A 21,395-nucleotide genomic window follows, 5' to 3' on the forward strand; every position below is an offset into this window, starting at 1 on the left:
CTTCAGTATATTAGTAACCTTTCCATTCACGCATTTTCAGGAGTAGTTCCAGCCCAAGAGTCACCGCCAAGTATTTTATCCTATTTTTAACATATATTTGAATCAATTACACAATTTAAATTAATATTTTAAATATATAAGGTGAAGAACGCAACAGCCTAACAGTGTTTTCCCAATACGGTAGGGGAAACTGTAATAAAATGTTCTATATGCTTTGCATGATTATAATTATGTATTGCGAAAAAATATGGTCCCTAACTCGTCTCCTATCACATAGATGGGAGTCATGTTAAAATATAATCGCTGTATTTGTTTAAAGGAAAAGACGAAAATCGACTTTCGAAAACAGTTCTTGGCATTCTTATCGACTATTTCCTTTCGATTAATCGTATGCAGCGCTTTCGGTGGTCTTCTCGACAACTACAGGTAATGTTTATTGTGCGGCAAAAGGGTAAGGGAATTGTAGTCGTCTGCTGTTATATTTTTTCTAGTTTGCGTATGTTGTCTTGTTGTATGTTGCCGTTCATTACTTACGTATAATAACAGTCATTATTGAGAAACAGGTATTGAATCTAAAATACGCTGGGAATCCATCGTTGAACAGCTATTTTTTCCAGCTCAGTTATATACATTATTATCTGAAACGAAGTCCTAGGTTACTGGAACACTGTTCTCGGTGTCAAGATACCGACAATCCGAGTAAGTGACGTGGGCGAATTAAAGTACTACTTTATTCGTATTTCGGTGTTAATAGTATTTATATGCTATTGATACCTTGACGAATTGTACAAACAGCAGTCTATGTTTATACTCGACCAAAGTTTTACCTTTTTGCAGTCGTACAGGTCCTGCCATTGTCCTTACGTAGAGGTCATTGTGATCTATGCAGTACAAATGTCAGTGTAATTAAAGACGACTTGCATCGTGAGAGCACTTGAGGAACTGGATGAGCTGTTCAGTTTCAGAACTGACGTTATCATTTCTTTTATCTTTCATAAATATAAAGTTGTTTACGTTCAGCCGATTCGGAATCACATTATGTTGGTCAGCTGATGGTTTTGACATGTAGATTTCACAGCTGATGGCTGTGTTTGCATACTGGTAGAAAATAACACGGTGGTAAATGTTGGAGCCATATTCCGCTTGACAGTGGTTCAAATCCGTGTACCACTGTATGTTTCTCGTGGTCTTTGTGTCACACTATTCAACCCTGAGAACGAATCCTAAGAAAATGCTCTTCAGTTCAAAACATTTATAGTTAATCTTGGTTGCATGTGAAAGCTTTGGGACTTCCCTCGTCCTACCCCCACAACTTTTATACCTTAATGTCTTCATTGTTTCTTTAGATTGTTTTCAGCACAAAGAAAGAAACTGTCATTACTTCGTAGGATGCAGTTGTGATTGGTTAGTGATTAATCATAAATTCTGACATAGTGTTACATATTTCTTTTAAAAGTAGTGTATATCTTAATAGGAACTCATTGCTCTCTCTCTCTCTCTCTCTCTCTCTCTCTCTCTCTCTCTCTCTCTCTCTTATATATATATATATATATATATATATATATATATATATATATATAAAATCTCCCCTCTATGACATTGATTCTTTGTTATGTTGTGCGACTTAAGGCCTTTCATTTTAGACGGAAATACTTGACATGAAAATGTGGATCATTAGCTTTTTTTTATATCCAGATTTTCACTTCACAGAATTGTCTGCAGTTTAAATACAGTATTAGGTTTTTTACACTTATTGTTGCATACTATTGTAAAAAAAGGGAGAAAGACACTTCAGCTATTTCCATTACTTGCAAAGTAAAACCCTGACAATGTATGTACTCAAGGTATTACAGAGCACTTATTACTGAGCAAGGTGGTGCAGTGGTTAGCACACTGGACTCGCTTTCGGGAGGACGACAGTTCAAACACGTCTGGCCATACTGATTTAGGTTTCTCATGAGTTCCCTAAATCGTATCAGGCAAATTCTGGGATGGTTCTGTTAAAAGGGCATGGCCAACGTCCTTCCCCATCCGTCCCTAATCCGATAGTACTGAGGACCTCTTGTTTGGTATTCTCCCCCAAAATCAACTAACAGAGCAGTTATTATATAGATCTTCCACTTTTCCCACTGTAGGTCACCATTAATAGATTTATATAAAGTATTGAGTGCTTGGAGTAAGTAGTGCAGAATATTGCAATAAATTATGTGAAACAAGCAGTATACATAGATGTATATAAGCAGTAACTTTTTATTGCTTCATCTGTGAATGGAACACGAAAGTACATAATATCGTCACAACCAGCCATTAGCTCCACTGCATATTCGCCACTTCATACTTCTGCAGTCAATAGGCTCTAAACTTTGTATGCAAGTTTGTCCTGCTTGTTCCCTTGGTTTTTTCACTTCATCTGCAATTATGTTATCCTCTATATATTTTTCATATTGTGATGAATCAAATACAGAATCTGCTTAGTTCAGCTCCCACCCTTTCGTCTTGCTTTTGACCAATTTGCAGTCCATTTCACAACAGTTACTATGACATCCATAAACTCTTGTCTTTCTTTGTATCTCTTCATTTGCCTTGTCCATTCTCACGCCCAACGTACATTTTCCCATTCATCATTTGTCAGTCCTCAAATTTTAGTGTTTTCGTATTTAACATTCATGTGTAACTTCTGTAAGGTAGTTCTGACAGTAGATTAACATAACCAGTGAATGAACAGTTAAGTGCACATTTACATTCGAACATTGGTACCACAATTTCTGGTGAAATTTTAAACTGAAGAAAACATGTTATAGACTATCTCGAATTGGTAAAAAAAAAAAAAAAAAAGGGAAATACACACTTCAATTGTATTTACAGTGCATATAAAATATATAAAAGAAAACTAAGTGAATAAACAGCATTATCCACTTAGTGAACAGATACACTGTCCATCTCCCCTCCCCCCTCATGCCTCCCCCCTCATGCCTCCCCCTACCCAAGAAAATTGATAATTTTATAAGTGCAGTTTCAGGGCCAGTTACAACTTAATAATAATAGCACAACTGTTTAGTCAGTTCTTTTTATATTTTAGTATTTAATATCATAAGAGGAATGTTATAATGCAAAATAACCATAAAAAATCTCTTAAGTGCAAAAAAAAAACTTAAAATCAACATGAAAATAAGTATAAAATAGCACATGCACACTGCAGTACAGATCATTTAAATGTAAAAATGAGTGGTTAAGGCAGATTGCGTAAACGCAAACTGATAAACTTTTAGAGCATTATTCTGGCTATAGTTATTATATTCTGAGGAGAACACACAAATAAATGAATGTTAGTTATTTTGTTGTAACTTTTTACAATCTGGAAACTGCAATTTTCATAACAGAAGGAAATTATACTTTAAATATATGTCTTCATTTTACTCAACAATGTCTGTGAGATTCAGTAAGTTATTATGTAGATTGGCTGAGGATCTGAAATAAACTGTTTTATCTCCTCTCTCTGATACCATAATTATCTTTTCCTCTTTCTTGGGCAATTTCTAGTGTGTTGGTCCATGTATAGTGCTTATTTCAAATTCCTATCTTTTTGTTTGTCAGTAACAATGTGTGGAAAATATTCACGTTCATAAACTACAAATACATAGGTTGTAATTACTTCTATGTCTTCAAGATTGCAATTATTAGATGCCTGAACCAGGACTCCTAAACTTTTTTCTGAATCACACAGAGAGATTGTATCACCACCACTTGATGTGACTTCACCTTTCCTAACAATGTTACTCCTGGGATACACACAATTCTTGCTTCTGTTTCACTTCCTTTTTATTTTTTCTTCTAACTTCCTTGTTTTTTCTTAACACTTTGTGACTTTTTTCTGAAGGTACCTACATAAAGAAGTTGGTGTTTTTCTTTTTTGCTTTGTTATTGACCAATGAAGGTGGTCCTGTGGGCCTTCTAGATTTCTTCAGTAATTTGACGACCTTCCTAATATGAATTTGCTATTGGGAATTTAGAGTTCTGATGCTGAGAACTATGAATGGAGTCTGGTACATCTAAAATGAGTGTTTCAGACTGATTAGATGTGGTTGAGATGTATTCTAAAACCATCTCTTCTGTTTGACTGTCTAAAGAACATCTCCTTTCTGGTGTTAAGAAGCATTTGCTTATAGTGCATTATGTTCTGGTGATCTTTTAAATTTAGTTTCCAGTGGCCCCTATGAGTGAATAGTGGTTCGTATCAAGTATTGTTCTGCCTTAGGTCTACTTCAATTGAATAGCTACTGCCTCCTTGTGGAATACAAAACTGGTCCTTTAATCTGTGTTTCTGGATTCATCAAGTAAAGCTGTTACGAAAAGTTCAGATATATCTGTAATAGATATGGGCTCTGACAACATAACTTTCCTTCATCCAACATGTTTTTCCATTTGCTCATAATGACAAATTTGCATTCATGTGTCAAAATCTACATTTTCATTGTTTAAAGGAAAAATGCCACATTTTTGAAAGCTTTATGTATTTTCATCCACTACAAATTCTAAAGCTTATTGGAAGAAAGAAGCATAATTTACCATTGTTAATGTCTTTGATCCACCATATTTGTTTCCAGCATCTTATGGTATTCTTCCCTAATGCTTGAAGTGGATGGAAAACAATAACATCACGAGGCTGGAACGATATTTGCTGATTTTATGGAAAACTGAAAATAACTATCTTCTCCCCTGAACATGTCTGACTGACTTCTAAATTTAAATGACACTTGCACTCATTAAAAAGTAATAAAACAGAAAAGTTATATTTTTTTCCATCAGTGAAGGATAAAAGCAGTTGGCAGCATATAAAACATTTGTGCAATCATCCAGTCACACTCACTCTTTGCGAGAAGGAATGAATTCAGAAGTATGTTTTATAATCCTTTCATAAGCAAATACTACCAGTGGTTTTACAGTTTTCCACTAGCAGAAAAATTAGCCAATGCAGTTACACATTCTGTCTCTCTGCCAGGAACACTTGTTAAAAAAAGTTCATATAATTCCTTGGGCCTAAGACTCATCCAGTTTTTGGGCAACATTCAACTCCAGTCTCATGAGTGTTGAATATTCAGTCACCATGATGATGTATGTTCTGGGAGTTTTCTCCTTGAAGGTATTTTTCAATTTCCTCAAAACAGATTTGCATGATGCCTTCACTCATTTTTCCTTTAGACATGATTGCACATTACAATGTAAAATAGCTGGATGTCTTTTGACCTACAATTTGTAAAGAGATTCTTCCTTCCTATCTCCATTGTAAATTTGTACATTGTGTTTTCACTTCATTTGGATGTATTGGATAAACAAATTTTGCTTTTCCTAATATCCAGCCTTCAAGCGGCTGCTGTTCAGGTGTTGTTAAGTGGGGGTTGGACCATCTGCCTTCCTTAATGGTTTCGTCATTTTGATACTGTTGCATGTGGTATATTATACTGTGATAATGCTTTATTTAAAGTCTCTTCCAGATCTTATTGCCTCAATGCATAATCTAATTGTTTTTCTGCATATTTAGAGTGATTGTATTTTCTTCTATTTGCCTGAAAGTTCAGTTCGTCAAGCATCTGTAAAGAAAATATACCATCAGACTGAGCTGAGGTAACAGATGCAGTTTACAGGAAATAACCATGCATGAAACATGTCTTCAAAGTTCTTACAGATGCCTTTTTGACTATTAAATGGACTGTGGATTAATTATGAGACTATGAACTGTTAATACATTGGGTGTTTACTGACTGGTTAGAGGCATACAGGATATTGTATACTGAACTCAGAACATATTTGCTTTAGTGAGCAGTTCATTTAAGCCCATTTACATTTGATTTCAAGAAAGTGTTAAAAACCTCACTGAATGAACACATGTCCGTTTATTGGTAAATCTTAGATCTCAAGTATCCAGTTACTGAACACCCCCCCCCCCCCCCCCAACCTTGAAATACAGGATTTCTCATTTATTTGTAATCATTATAAATGTTATTTATGTTCACATATTATAAAAAACAAGCAACAGTGTTCACCAAAATATGAACATTCACCAATAAAATGACTTGTGACACAGCATCTATCTTAGTACTGGGCAGCAGTAACCAACAGCTACAGGTGCATCCAAAGAGGTGCAACAAACAGTTTGCCATTTTCTACTGCTGATGTTGTTACTTGATGTGGACATCCAACTATCAGCTGGCTCTCCTTTGGTTAGTAGAAGACAACTGAATGCATCGGACAAAGTGTGTGTGGGGCAGGGAGGGGGGGGGGGGGGGGGTTAAATCTTAATTTTTAAATTTATATCTTGTTTGTTTATTCATTGGTGTTCATTCACATACTTCAGTAGTTATTCTATACACCAATTACAGATGCTGCATTTAAGGCATATTGCTAATTTACTTCTGGACACAGCAATCTGTTTCCCAAATGAATTCTGATTTAGTACAAGGGTTAGAACCTTAATAGTGGCAACTGTTTATTTACAGCTCATACAAAATAGGTACAGGTTTCAAAGTTCTACTGACTTTCAAAATAGTCACAAGCATTGTGCATAATCCGTTGGTCTTAGCAGTGCCAGTTATCTTGACAGTTCGAGTGGTGCGGTCTATTGCCCGGCGAATTTGTAGCAGTTCTGAAGTGAATGCCGTGAAGTGTTTCCTTCAGTTTAGATATAGAGTTGAACTCACGAGAGCTTAAGTCAGGTTAGTGCAGTAGGTGATATAGCACCTAGCAGCCACATCAGTCAAACAAATCGGTAACAGCTTGCAATGTATGTGCTTGAGCATTGTCCTGCAAAATAATGGTCTACAATAAAAGTGGGAAAAAAGATTACTGATAACTTTCGCGAAACCTATGAGCACAAGCAAAACATACAAAAGTAACCATGAATTGCATGAAACAGCCCAGCATTACTCTAACAATGAAAGCATTCATTCTACGTTGCACTTATGGAAACATTGCATAGAGTTAGAAAGTAGCAGTCCTTGTGAATGTAACCTTGTTTCCATTTGCTATGTTTGTTTCACAGACATAATGACTGATGTCACAGCCTCTTAATAGTTCATGTAAGGACAGATGGTAATAATTGATCAGACTATATGACATTTGCATTTCTAGGTAGCGAAGTTTCTTCTACAAAACACCTTAAACATTAACAGCGTGGTTCTCAATTATTGTGCTAATGGGCGTAGCAAAATATGTAGGGAAGATAATAGATTTAAGTTTCAAATGAGAGATCACATCCCACTAACAGATTTCTACACAAAAATAACTTTTACACAAATAGAGGAAGAAAAACAAGACAATCCAAATTCATGACATGTAAAGGAAATACAGACATGACACTCTGGCCCAACTGCAATTAACTTTCAAAGCGGGATCAACATAGCACATGGTCAAGGACATGCAAATGCTTCTTACCAAACTTACAAAATGACAATGTGGCAAAGAATACTGTGCAGATAATAAGCAACATGAATGAGAGCCATCTTAGAGATAGTAAAGTTGCCCCTTGTCATCTCCCCCTGTGGGTCCGGGGGTTAGAATAGGCCTTAGATACTCCTGCCTGGCGTAAGAGGCGACTAAAAGGATTCTCAATTGTTTTGGCCTTTATGTGATGGTCCCCTGTAGGGACTGGCCTCCATTTTTCAAAATTTTCCCGAAGAACGAGCCCATTGGGGAAAGGCACCTTACACGGTGTGTAGTGTCCATCATGCACTGAGACCTCTCGCACCCTTTGTCGATGTGGATCTGTACTGCCTCTCATTCTCCAGCTGTTGGACAAGGTCACCCTCCTGGGTACGTTTTCCTCCATCCTCTGTGCAGTATCACTTTTGGCGCTGTCAACGATAATGGACTTCTTCACTCGTTTGCGCCTGATATCCAGGACGGCAGTCAGTCTGTTGTGCTGGGGCCACCATGTACCCTGTTGTTTGTAGCCCCTGACCACACAGGGATCATTCTGTTGATGCCTGTGCCGTTAACTCCCCACAGATGCCAAGGAGTAGATGCCCATCACCCTGCGGCATCGGGAGTCCCGGCAATGGCCATCCTGCCAGGTGGCCTTTACTGTGGCTGGGTGGCGCCTGTGGGGAGGCCCCCTGGTTGGAGTGGGTGGTATCAGGACGGATGACCCGCAATGAAGTGTAGTATGTCATCTCTTGCTGGTGGTCAGACACCAACAGTTTCTAAGCAGTCAAGGTCTAACTTCAATGATAGAAAAAGACCCCAAATCGCCCCCTCCACCAGCCCCCAGCCTGGCCACACCATGGGAGGAATGCCAGGATAAGGATGACAGCAAAGCTTATTCACCCTGGTACCTTGTATGTATGAGAGTTGATGGGAAATCTTACTTGTCCGTGAAACCTCAGCTTTTTTTGTGGAGCATTTAGAGGACAATTTTGTTGAGGTGGAGGGCTTGTCCAAAATGCAGTCAGGGTCGGTCTTGATCAATACAGCATCCTCTGCCCAGTCATAGGCACTACTCGCCTGTGACAAGCTTGGGGATGTTTGTTTCCATCATGTCCCATAATAGCTTAAATATGGTCCAGGGTATCATATTTCACGGGGACCTTCTTTTGCAGTCTGACGATGAGCTGCATGCCAATTTAGAGCAGTGGAGGTGTGTGTTTCATCTGGCGTGTCCACCAGGGTCCAAGGGATAATCAGTTTTCCACCAGTGCCTTCATCTTGGCCTTCGAGGGTGACACATTACCCAAGGAGGTCAATGTGATGGTCTACCACTGTGACATAAAGCCATATATCCATCCCTCCCCTGATGCGGTGCTCTCAGTGCTGGAAGTTCAGCCATATGTCTTCCCGCTTTACTTCCAGCATCACCTGTTGGAATTGTAGACGTCCCTCACATCCCAATACTCCCTGTGCCCCACCTCCCATCTGTGTCAACTGCAAAGAGCACCATTCACCTTGCTCTCCAGACTGCAGTATTCTCCAGAAAGAAAGAAAAATGTGGGAATACAACACCCTGGACTGATGACCTACACTGAGGCTAAGATAAAATATTAGAGGCTACATCCTGTGGATATGATGTCCAACCTACACCACCTCAACAACGGTTCTACTCTCTTCCATTCCGCCACATACAGTTGGCTCTCACAGCAGTCAGACTACACTTGCCCCTTGATGGTGGGGTGCACTCCTCTCTCTGTTGCCCCTGCACAACCTACTTCAGAAACAACACCCCACAATCATTGGGGGTGTCAGTCCCCACTTTTCAGCTGGAGAAACGTGTTCTTTGGCTCCTCTCGCCAGGAAGGGATCCCTTGGGTCACTCCCTTCCCAGGTTCCTACCAGTTGCAAAGCTGACACCCACCAGTGGCTGAAGCAACCACAGGTAGCTGGTCGTAGGTCTTCACGGTCCTCCTCAGTCCCTGAGATTGAATCAGTGAAGCCCTCCCACCTGGACAAACCTAAGGAGCAGCGAGAGAAACCTAAAAAGAAAATACTTCAAAGAACCAAAACACTGCAGTGGCACCACCACCACCACCACCACTACCTACAAGCTCTGTATCTGAGGATGAGGTGGAGATTCTGGCATTCACTGAGGGCCTAGGTCTCAATGGGCCCTCAGACACAATATATGTCAATCACACAGGTACTCATATGGTGGCAGCAGGTGACACTGAGGTGTAGACTGCCTCTTTGAGTGTTTCATGCCTTCCCAGTCTCTGATCACATCATCCTACAGTGGAATAGCAGCAGTTTTTTCCACCACCTGATTGAGCTGTGCCAACTGTTCAGTTTTACACTTGCTTTCTGCATTGCTGTCCAGGAAACCTGGTTCCTGGCAATACGGAACCCTGCTCTTCACGGCTACAGGGAATATTACAAGAACCATAGTGAATATAATAGTGTGTCTGGTGGAGTTTGCGTCTATGTCCTGAACGCAGTATGTAGTGAATATGTGTCCCTTCGTCCCTTCAAACCCCTCTTGAAGCTGTGGCTGTCAGGATAAGGACAACACAGGAAATAACTGTCTGCAATGTATATCTTCCTCCAGATAGTGCAGAACCCCTGAATGTATTGGCTGCTCTGATTGATCAACTCCCTAAACCTTTCCTACTTTTGGCAGATTTTAACATGCGTAACCCCTTGTGGGGTGGTGCCATGCTTACTGGCCTAGGTAGGGAGGTCGAAAATTTACTGTCATAACTCGACCTCTGCCTCTTAAATACAGGTGCCCCCACACATTTCATTGTGGCACATGGCACATATTCATCCATTGATCTCTCGGTTTGCAGTCGTGGCCTTCTCCCATTTATCCACTGGAGAGCACATGACGACCTGTGTGGCTGTGACCACTTCCCCGTCTTCCTGTCACTCCCCTGGTGTTCTGCCCAAGGATGCCTACCCAGATGGGCTTTAAACAAGGCAGACTAGGAAGTCTTCACCTCTGCTGTCACTGCTGAAGCTCCCCCACATGGTACCATCGATGTTGTCATTGAGCAGGTGACTACAACGATTGTTTCTGTGGCGGAAAACTCGATCCCTCGTTCTTCAGGGCGCCCCGGTGACACAGTCCCATGGTGGTTGCCAAAAATCACTGAGGCAATTAGAGCGTCTGCAAGCTGAACAGCAACATAAGTGGCACCCTTCCCGAGAGCACCCGATAGTCTCCGTGTCTGCATTCACCAGCTTATAAAACGATGGAAACCGTAGTGTTGGGAGAGGTACATGTTGAGCAGTGGGTGCCATACATCACTTTCCCAAGTCTGAACAAAGATCAGACATCTTTTTGGGTACCAGACCCCAACAGATGTCTCTGGCATTAACATCCAGGGCATGTTATCTACCGACGCAAACACGATTGCCAAGCACTTTTTTGAGCACTATGCTAGAGTCTCTGCGTTGGAGAACTAACCCCCAGCGTTTCGCACCCTCAAATGGCAGATGGAAAGGAAAGTCCTCTCGTTCACTGCACACCACAGTGAACCCTATAATGCCCCACCCCATTTGCAGAGTGGGAGCTCCTCAGCACCTTTGCACTTTGCCCTGACACAGCTCCTGGGCCGGATCAGAGGCACAGTCGGATGGTTAAACATCTCTTGTGGCTACAAGTGACATCTCTTCGTCATCTTCAACTGGATCTGATGCTATGGCATCTTTCCATCGCAATGGCAGGAGAGCACCATCATTCCAGTGCTCAAACCTGGTCAAAAACCGCTTGATGTAAATAGCTACCACCCCATCAGCCTCACCAACTTTCTTTGTATGCTGATGGAATGTATGGTGTGTCATTGGTCTGGTTGGGCCCTGGAGTCACGTGGCCTACTGGCTCCATGTCAGAGCAGCTTCCACCAGGGTTGCTCTACCACTGATAATCTCATGTCCCTTGAGTGTACCATCTGAACAGCCTTTTCCAGACACCAACATCTGGTTGCTGGCTTTTTTCACTTAAGTAAAGTATATGACATGACATGGCAACATCATATCCTTGCTACATTGTATGAGTGGGATCTCCAGTGCCTGCTCCTGATTTTTATCCAAAACTTCCTGTCACTCCGTACTCTGTGTCCGAGTCAGTGCCTCCCATAGTTTCTCCTGTATTCAGGAGAATGGTGTTCCGCAGTACTCCGTATTGAGTGTGTCTCTATTTTTAGTGGATATTAATGGTTTAGCAGCAGCTGTAGGGACGTCGGTCTCACCTTCTCTGTATGTGGATGACTTCTGAATTTCATACTGCTCCTCAGTACTGGTGTTGCTGAGCGGTGCCTACAGGGAGCCATGCACAAGGCACAATAATGGACTCTAGCCCACAGTTTCTAGTTTTCAGCCGTGGAGTTGTGTGTCATGCATTTCTGTCAGCATCACACCGTTGATCCAGAACCAGAACTTTACCTTAATGACGATCCACTCACTGTAGTGGAGAAATATTGATTCTTAGGACTGGTTTTCGACACCCGATTGACTTGGCTACCTCACCTTCCTCAGCTGAAGCGGAAGTGCCGGCAGCACCTCAATGCCCTCCGCTGCCTGAGCAACACCAACTGGGGTGCAGATTGCTCTACACTGCTGCAGCTCTACAGAGCCCTTGTTCAATCCTGCCTTGACTATGGGAGTCTGGTTTATAGTTTGATGGCACCCTCAGCATTGCTTTTACTCGACCCAGGATTGGCTAGAAGAGAAGTTTGTGGCACAACTTTACCAGAAGAAGGGATTGGTTGGTAGGACATGTTCTGAGGCATCAAGGGATCATCAATTTAGTATTGGAGGGCAGCGTGGAGGGTAAAAATCGTAGAGGGAGACCAAGAGATGAATACACTAAGCAGATTCAGAAGGATGTAGGTTGCAGTAGGAACTGGGAGATGAAGCAGCTTGCACAGGATAGAGTAGCATGGAGAGCTGCACCAAACCAGTCTCAGGACTGAAGACAACAACAACAGTGCACCACTGTGTCCTTCACCTAGTGACCAGAGCTTTTAGAAGAAGTCCGGTGATCAGTGTCCTGGTGGAGGCCGGAGTCCCTCCATTGAAGGTTAGGCGTGCACAACTACTTGCCAGTTACATTGCACATGTTCATAGTTGTTCTGTGCATCCGAATTACTGTCTGCTTTTCCCAACCATGGCAGTTCATCTCCCGTATCAGCGGCCCAGGTCAGGGCGGTTGGCGTCCAGTCCCTTCTGTCTGAACTGGAGCCCTCCCCGTTACCACCTCTCGTCAAGGTCCATTCACGTACACCTCCATGGTGTACACCTAGGCTGCAGAATCTTCTGGATCTTTCGCATGGCCCTAAGGGCTCTGTTAACCCTGCGGCTCTCCACTATCACTTTCTTTCAATTTTCGACATGTACCGAGGCCATGAAGTGGTTTGTACCGAAGGCTCAATGGCTGATGGTCATATAGGCTTTCCGTATGTTCATGGAGGACATAATGAACAGCACTCCTTCCCAAATGGTTGCACTGTTTTCGCTGTGGAGCAGGCGGCCATATCTTGTGTTCTTGAGCACATCCGCTCATTCCCTGGAGTTATTTCTCCTGTGTACTGACTCTTTGGGCAGCCTACAAGCTATCGACTGGTGTTACCCTCACCATCCTTTGGCAGCATCCATTCAGGAGTCCATCTATGACCTGGAAAAGTCCTGTTATTCAGTGGTGTTTGTGTGGACCCCAGGACATGTAGGAATCCCAGGCAATGAACTTGCCGACAGGCTGGCCAAACAGGCTACTCGGGAACTGCTTCTGGAGAAGGATATCTCCTAAACTGACCTGAGTTCTGTCTTAAACCACAAGGTTTTTCGGCTTTGGGAGGTGGAATGGCATGACAGTACGCACAACAAACTGCATGTTATTAAGGAGACTACAAATGTGTGGAAATCTTCCATGTGGTCCTCTCGCAGGGAATCAGTTGTCCTCCGCTGACTCCGCATTGGTCATAGGTGGCTAACGCATGGTTACCTCCTCCATTGTGAGGACCCACCTCGATGTTGCTGTGGCTCACAAATGACGGTCGTCCACCTCTTGCTGGACTGCCTACTTTCAGCAGCTCTGTGGCGGATTTTTAACTTTCCCTGCACCCTACCTTCGGTGTTGGGTGACAGTGCCTCACAAGCAGCTTTAGTTTTACGTTTCATTTGTGAGGGTGGGTTTTATCATTTGATCTAAGCTGTAGCACATGTCCTTTATCCGTTTGTGTCCTCCACCCTAGTGCTTTTAGGCTGGAAGTTTTAATGTGTTGCAGAGTGGCTGGCTTCTCCTCTCCTTTTTATTTTCATGGTCAGCCAGCCATGGTAATCTGCTATCTTGTTTTGATGTCTTCTACTGTTTCTTGCATGTCTCTGTGGTTTTCTTGTCTGATTTTGTCCATTTTAGTGTTTGTTGCCCTTTTGTCATTCTTGTGGTTTTCTCCTTTCTTCCAGTTGTGTTCTGTATGTTTCGATTATTTTACTCCCACCCTTATGGAATTATTTTAATCAGAACAAGGGACTGATGACCTAGCAGTTTGGTCCCTCTCCACTTCTTTTAAACCAACCAATGAACCTTGCTATTTTCCATTTTACAATAGTTATTAAGCAAAATATTAACACCTGTTCAAACAACAGATTTACACATTTCCTGTGCTGAATGTTTGTAAGAGACGCCTGATGAAAAATCATCATTGGCCACGACACAATGAAGAATTAATTTACATGTTGTTTGCCATTGGTTTTAAAGCCTGAGAAAGGAATCATAGTGTTCATCTGATAACAGTTTCGCATGAAACAAAAAGAATACATTACTATCAACAATGGCATTTTCTGTGGATATTGCAAGCCACCCCTATCAAGATCTTTAATTAGTTTGTGCTCAGCACCACATGCCATCTGCTTATCTATTGTTAAAAACTGAGCACAGTTACCACACTCGAACTTCTTTATTGTGTTGTAGCATCAGTATTCAGCAATGAATTTAAGCACTGATAATTCTGGACCAGTAAGTTCCAGATTGCATTGACTAACACTTAATTTACAAATACCTGATGCTGAGATGTCACAGGCAACGTAAAGACATTCAGACTGATCACAGCTTTGTGGAGATATAATTACAATTTTTGTAGCTGAGTCACCTTGTAAAGAAAGCTCTAACAAAGTTGATAATCTCAGCGTTTTCTCTGCCTCAAATATTTGCCTCATTGACATATAGTAATGGGATCCAGATAGCTGCCAATACATTCCAAACCTGGCTTCCAAGGCATCAGTCTGAAATTTTCCAAGCAGCAAGTATGACGTTTTAAGTTCTGACAGACCATACAGTCTCAGTTCTAATAATGCACATGTTGAATGCTTGAGTGCAGTGTGTGTTTCCGTATTGAGCTTACCACTTGACAAATTCGTGGAGCTCCAGTTGCCTAACCAGTTAAAAAAAAAAAATTCTAGAAATTTACACACCTCATCATCCTTGTGGCTTGTTAGAGGCTCTTCCATTTCCTCTCCAAGTCTAAGGCCTTTCAAAGGGGGCTTAACATTCGTAATTTTCCACCGTGTGCTTATTATTTTAATACATTCAGCAGTTACTTCATAATTTTTAACTCCAGTAAACTGCACTTGATGTTGTCATTGAAAATTTGACAAACAAGCTTTACATTTTTTTTTCTAGTTAAGAGGGCCACAGAGCTTTCATACTTAAACTGTATCCAGATTTCAATAATTTGTTCATTCAATGGCAAATATGGACCTAATTGCAGAAAATGAAGCCTGCCTTCTCACAGATGTGTTTTCAAAGCTGGGGAAGCAAAATGACAGAAGTTCATCTTTCAAAGTCACCCAGTTGTTTCTGATGCATTTATAAATGTGTAATGGGTCTGTAACATGAAACAAGGGTTTGGAATGATATGAAGGGTGTTGGTAAGCAATACTAAGTTGTGGTGGGTTTGCAAAATAAGACAGCCTTTCTGTTAAATGAGTTATTGTCAGAACAAATACAAATAACCTTTAAATCTAAGTCTTCCAACCCAATCAATATTTTTTTATTACATTGAACAACTGGTCAGCAGTTATTTTATTTACAGGCAGGATGTGGACAACATCTTTGAATGATGAAATTACACCTTGCACTATAAACACATAAGCAGTTGTTGCAAGAGCAATGGTATAATGTGCCATACCAACCAAATTTCCTTCTTTGTAGTCCATGGCTGGCTTAATGTGTATTTCATCTAAGATGAGTGTCACAAAACAATCATGATGATTAAAGTTTGATACTTTATCCCTACAGTGGTCTCGCAGTTCTAGGCGCTCAGTCCGGAACCGTGCGACTGCTACGGTCGCAGGTTCGAATCCTGCCTTGGGCATGGATGTGTGTGATGTCCTTAGGTTGGTTAGGTTTAAGTAGTTCTAAGTTCTAGGGGACTAATGACCACAGCAGTTGAGTCCCATAGTGCTCAGAGCCATTTTTGAACTTTATCCCTAATGTAAGCTAGAAAGTTTGGACTGTTAGGATCAACATCAGTATTTGCACAGATGTGTCTGATAGTATTAGGGTGAGGCAGAACAATATTTCAGTGCTTCGTATGAATCTGTAAGCATGGCTTGAAATAAAAAACAACAAAGAAGCAAATACTAAAACATGGGGAGGAAACCTATGTTTCTCCGGTGGCGAGGAGCTTAACTGAAACTGGCTTTTTATGAATTCAACAGCAGGTTTAGTTTTCCCCTCACATTTTAAGTTATCTAACAGCTCAACAATGATGTCTTGAAGATGTTTTTCATCCTTTTTGTGCATTAAACGTTCAACAAATATTATAATATTGTCTAGATCAGGGGTATTAGATACAGTTTTTGGAACTTCATTGGAAGTGATTTCACAACCCTTAACGTAAATGCTTATACTGAGTTCCTGTTTAATAATTATGTACAAAATACGATGTGGTGTTCTTTCAGTGTAAACATAAAAAAACTGTATATATGAATCTTTCACTGCTTTCGACCACTATTCATTACAACACAATCAAGCGTCTTTGTTCTTGAAATGAACTGAGGGAAAACTTCTTATTATATTCTTCTAGAGATTTAATACTGTCCTCTATGTATGCTCTCGGTGCAGCTCTGGTTTAGGGTATTGCTTTGGAAATATACAAAGGGCAGTTAGGAAATTCGCTTGGGGCTGCATTTTGTCGGAGTTGTGGCATGCTTAGTGGTGCGGTTAATGTAGTCCCAGTTTTCCAGTTTACTGCTTGTGTTTCCACAATATATCATCTATGCAGAAGTGCAAATGGCAGACCTATGAATTGAAAAATAATATACTTGATCTATGTTGCTGAAACTTGTGCTGATACTTAGTCAACTGCCATGTACTTTCATCAATAAGTACAGCTTAAAATGAAAGGTACTGGGCACAGAATGTGTGCTAGGAACAAAATTCTCTCTTTTGATTGTAGACAACCATTCCCTTCTCGTATTCTCATCAGCTGGAAATTTAAAAATGTGAACCACCTTCTCGACGTAATTACCATTACAACCAGGAACACAACACTTATTCACCATGGTGTTGTTCACTTCTCAGCCACAGGCAGTATACATTTCAAAGAGTTGGAAAGCTAACTATTTCACAATGGAATTCAAGTCACTAACACTACAGCTCCGAAACAGTTGTTTACATGGCTCCACATAGAATTCCTACAGGCACCTAGGTTTGCGCTGCTACCCATAGGTGGCACTGGCTGTATGCCTGAAGTTGATGACATCACTCACCTATTGGCAGAGAGCTGTAAGACCTTGTGATTTAAGAGATGTTGGTCTAGCGCACAGACAGGTTGGTTATAGGCCCTCAAGTGGCTGCCTCCTAACCAGTGCACGTCTGTCATTTGCACCAAGCCAGAACCAGCTTTCATCAGGTAAAACAACAGACCTTCACCCTGCCCCTCAATGAGCTTGTGCTTGACACCACTGAAATCGCAAATGGTGGTGGTTTGGGGTCAGGAGAACAGACGCTACAGGGGGTCTGTTTCAGAACTGCCCTTGAAGTAACCAATTTGTCACAGTTGGTCATGTCACTGTGGTTTCAGTTGCTGCTCGGATTGCTGCTGCAGATGCAGTGTGATGCGCCACAGCCACACACTGAACAACACGATCTTCACTCTCGATAATGCTACGTGGCCATCTGGAGCCTGTGTCTTCTTGCACCCATAAATTCTTGTGCCCACCGCTGTGTGCAGTCATGTACAGGGCTAGATTCCGGCCAAGTCTTACTGCAGTACCACAGAAGGAACATACATTTACTCGTAGCCCTATTACAAGACCCCATTCAAACTCAGTGAGGTGTTGATATTGGCATCTGTCGTCATCTGAAAGGCATTCTTGACTAACGTCAACTCACCATGTCCAGTCTCATAAGTAACTAACACTCACGACTGTAACAATGTATATTTAAAGCAAATCTTTGTGTCCTCATAGTGCTGCTACTATTGCCACTTGTATGCTGTTGGTGATAAATTTTAATAGAAATCATCTTTCACAAGTAAAAGCATGTCTACTGAATTTAGTTTGTCGCAAAACTCCTCCTTTGTGCCACAGTTTTTTTTCCATCAGTGTATTATCATTGCCTTTTACATTTATTTGAAAGGAACTAAGGCTTTCGATAATGTAGCGACATCATAAAGGAGAAATACTAGAGATCTTAAGCAGAGCTTAAAATGAGTTGCTAAATGTGCATCCAGACCTGATTCTTGTGGCAGCCCATTTTTGTAGTTGGAATGTGGTGATAGCTGCTTTAGAATTTCTTTAAAATATGACTCCATATTTCAGATGAGAAAGAAAGTAGGCATGATGTGCGTGCTTCCTTTCCTTACTACAGCAGGATTTCAGTGAGCAATTTTATGTAAACATATTCTCCATTCTTATTCCATTTTACATTACTTTGCAACCATAATCCTAAGAATTTGGCGTCATACTTTTACCAATTTGTTCATCATTGATAGAGATGTACATATCCTTGTTCAAAGGAGTGGAAGACATTAGTGTGATATTTTTTTTACTATTTATTAAAAGCTTTTATTAGAAACAGATGTGCAGCTGACTTTCAGATAGTCTTTCTGCACAATATAAATTCCAGGATTCAGCACTTCTGCTTGATTCCCTGTATCTTAATAATCTGCTTCTTGCTGTTTGTAATTTAGTTCTCATGATTCTTGCATATGCTTTCTACATTTAATTAAGTATTTCACATCATATTGCCATACTTCATAGCTAAATGCATTTTGTGTCAGTCACTTTGAATGGGTCTTCTTTTCTTTACAGATTCATGTAACAGGACAGCAAGATAATTCCAGGAATGGCTGCATCACTGAGCTCAAAGATCTTGGGATCCGAGCTCACAATTGTAAGAAGATTTTGCAACCATCTTAATGCAAAACGCTTTTACAGTGGTGTCGCAGAATCAGGTGATACTGTGACACATACTGGTCAAAAGTTTGAAGAGGATGACTACAGAAATGTTCGGTTCATTGGGAAAGAAAAACAAGTTAATCCAAATTTTGCAATCAAGCTGATTGCTGACACACCACCAATTCCTAAGAAAGAGCGTGTTGTAGCGTGTGATGGTGGTGGTGGCCCAACTGGTCATCCTAAAGTGTACATAAACCTTGATAAACCAGGCAACCATGCTTGTGGCTACTGTGGCCTTCGTTTCTTCAAAGAGGACCATTAGAAAAGAAGTTCTGTAGCACTTTAATAGCACAGTTTTGATGTGTTACCAATATATCTTGTTATTAGTTACTTTGGAAATTATGTGTACAAATAAATCTATTTAACATGATTAATCTTGCATTACTACTTGACAAGGTTTTTGATATTAATCCAAAGTGTCTTGAAATTGCTAGTTGATATTGTACACCTGTTATTTACATTTAGAAATAAGTGCTTCAGTTCATTAAGAAATACTTGTCAACTTGATGGTAGTGTATAATATCATTCTAAGTGTTGGAGTAATGTGATATTTTTTCACTATGTCTGCATATGAGAGGTATTGCCAGTAGGTTCTTGGAAGATGACAGGGTGATTGTGAGGTGGCAAAGCCAATGAATGTGAAATCATAAGAATACGGGGTGTATATTACACATAGTGAGTTTTAGAGAGCAGTTTATTTGTGGGGTCACAGCAGGGGGATTGAATTGGTAGGTTCAGTATTGACAAAGTGGGGAAAATTTGCAGCCTTGAAACACATTGAGAGAGACCAGGTTCAAGGGCTCAATATAAATTTAATATAACCTAATTCAACTAATATGGAGCAAAATCAAGAACCTCCATGTCAATTACTAGGAAACAAAGAACAAGGTAACAATGTCCTTAAATCAGCAATGAAGTCCACAAAAAGAAGTAAACACTGCTGATCATGTAGTCAGTTATTTTGTGTGGATTCTTTACTCTGTAGTACCGTTTTTATTATGAATGGTCTAAAATTGAAGCATACTTACATTTCAAGTTACAATATAAGACTTTTCGTTATAAATAGGGCAAGAAAAGTTATGGCAGAATGGGAATAATTTAGGAGTAAATAATAAAACCCAAAATAGTAGAATTGTTGAACACATGGGCACTGGAGCCAGTTAGTTCATGCAGTGGACAAAACTAATGACATGGAGTACGGGATTGAGAGGGGGTTACAGGAAAGAGAAAGGGGGATTGTTGGGTAGAAGGCACAAGAGCAGAGGGTTAGCATAAATTGAAGCTGGAAGTATTAAGAGTGAAGGGTGTGTTGCAAGGATAACTTGCATCTACATAGATCAGAAATGCTGGTGTTCAGGGGAAGGGGTCCAGACAACCTGGCTTGCAAAACAGCCATTTGAATCGATTATGCTGTTCTCAGCAGTGTGTCCTTGCACTGGGTGGTCAACGCTGCTCAAGGCCAGTTTGGTGGTGGCCATTCATTCTGTGGACAGCTGGTTGGTGATCTTTCTCGCATAATGCAGTGTAGAAGTTGCAGCGGATATGGTATGTCTCATGACTGCTTTCGCAGGTAGATGTCCCTCCAGTGGGATAGGATAAGCCTGTGAAAGAACTGGAGCAGGATGTGCTGTGTGGTTGTATCGGACAGATCTTGCACCTGGGTCAGCCACAAAGATATGAACTATGTGGTAAGGGTGGATGGCATAAGGATGGACTGAGATGTTGTGTAGATTGGGGAAGGGGGTGGGGGTGGGTGGGGGGGGGGGGTGGCTGAATATCACTTTGGAAGGAGTTGGAAGGATACTTCCCACACACAGTTGGCTGAAGTAGAACTTAAGTGATATATGTATGCCACTATCCATAATTCCTAAGCAGGCTCAATCATCATTAACATGTAATGTGATCAGTCCAAAGGTTTCCCAGTTGTAAGTGAAATGGAGGGGTTGTGAAGCAGCCATCCAACTAGAGGTTTATGGCTGCTTTACAACCTGTGCTATTTGAATCCTTGCAACACATTCAATCCTGTAACCCTCCTGACCTGAGTCTTCACTTACCCACTGCAATTACACCCTGTGTCCCACATTCACCACTTCCTCTGTCCTGTCACTCCCTTTCAGTCTACTCCTCCAGGTCACCATCATCATGGAATGCATGAACTCATTGGTTCTGGTGCCTAGCTGTTGCATTCTTATCTGCCTTCATTCAGTCAGTATGCCACCCTCTTTAAGCATCACCTCTTTCCGCCCTCTACCCACAGCAAACTGCAATCCAGGTATCAGACATTTTTATTCTCTTTTTTGTGTAACAACTCAGTGCTGCTGCTGCTGCTGCTGCTGCTACTACTACTACTACTACTACCACTACTACTACTACTCAGTGAGTTATCTCCTTTTCTCCTTAATTTTTTATTTTTAATTATAATTTGTATCTCAAAAATGATGGGTAAAGTGGAGATGCTCATACACAGATATGGTTGTGAAATAGTTTCCATAAGATCATGCTCAGTTACC

The 21,395-nt window shown here is 41.0% G+C and overlaps 1 protein-coding gene across 3 annotated transcripts; it reads left to right on the forward strand.

Annotated features, from left to right (window-relative positions):
- The first annotated feature begins 336 nt into the window (after positions 1-336).
- Positions 337-19,259, forward strand: LOC126299321 (NADH dehydrogenase [ubiquinone] iron-sulfur protein 6, mitochondrial). Of its 3 annotated transcripts, none has more exons than XM_049991148.1 (2): positions 337-426; positions 18,739-19,259. In XM_049991148.1, exon 2 carries the CDS (start codon positions 18,773-18,775, stop codon positions 19,145-19,147), a length of 375 nt encoding a protein of 124 aa, XP_049847105.1. In that variant the 5' UTR covers positions 337-426; positions 18,739-18,772; the 3' UTR covers positions 19,148-19,259. The 3 variants fall into 3 exon arrangements, with proteins under 3 accessions (XP_049847105.1, XP_049847104.1, XP_049847106.1); XM_049991147.1 differs by having other exon boundaries at positions 379-451; XM_049991149.1 differs by lacking the exon at positions 337-426 and adding an exon at positions 675-699.
- The last annotated feature ends 2,136 nt before the right edge of the window (positions 19,260-21,395 follow it).

The sequence above is a fragment of the Schistocerca gregaria genome, chromosome X (genome assembly GCF_023897955.1).
Source record: "Schistocerca gregaria isolate iqSchGreg1 chromosome X, iqSchGreg1.2, whole genome shotgun sequence".
Taxonomy (NCBI): domain Eukaryota; kingdom Metazoa; phylum Arthropoda; class Insecta; order Orthoptera; family Acrididae; genus Schistocerca; species Schistocerca gregaria.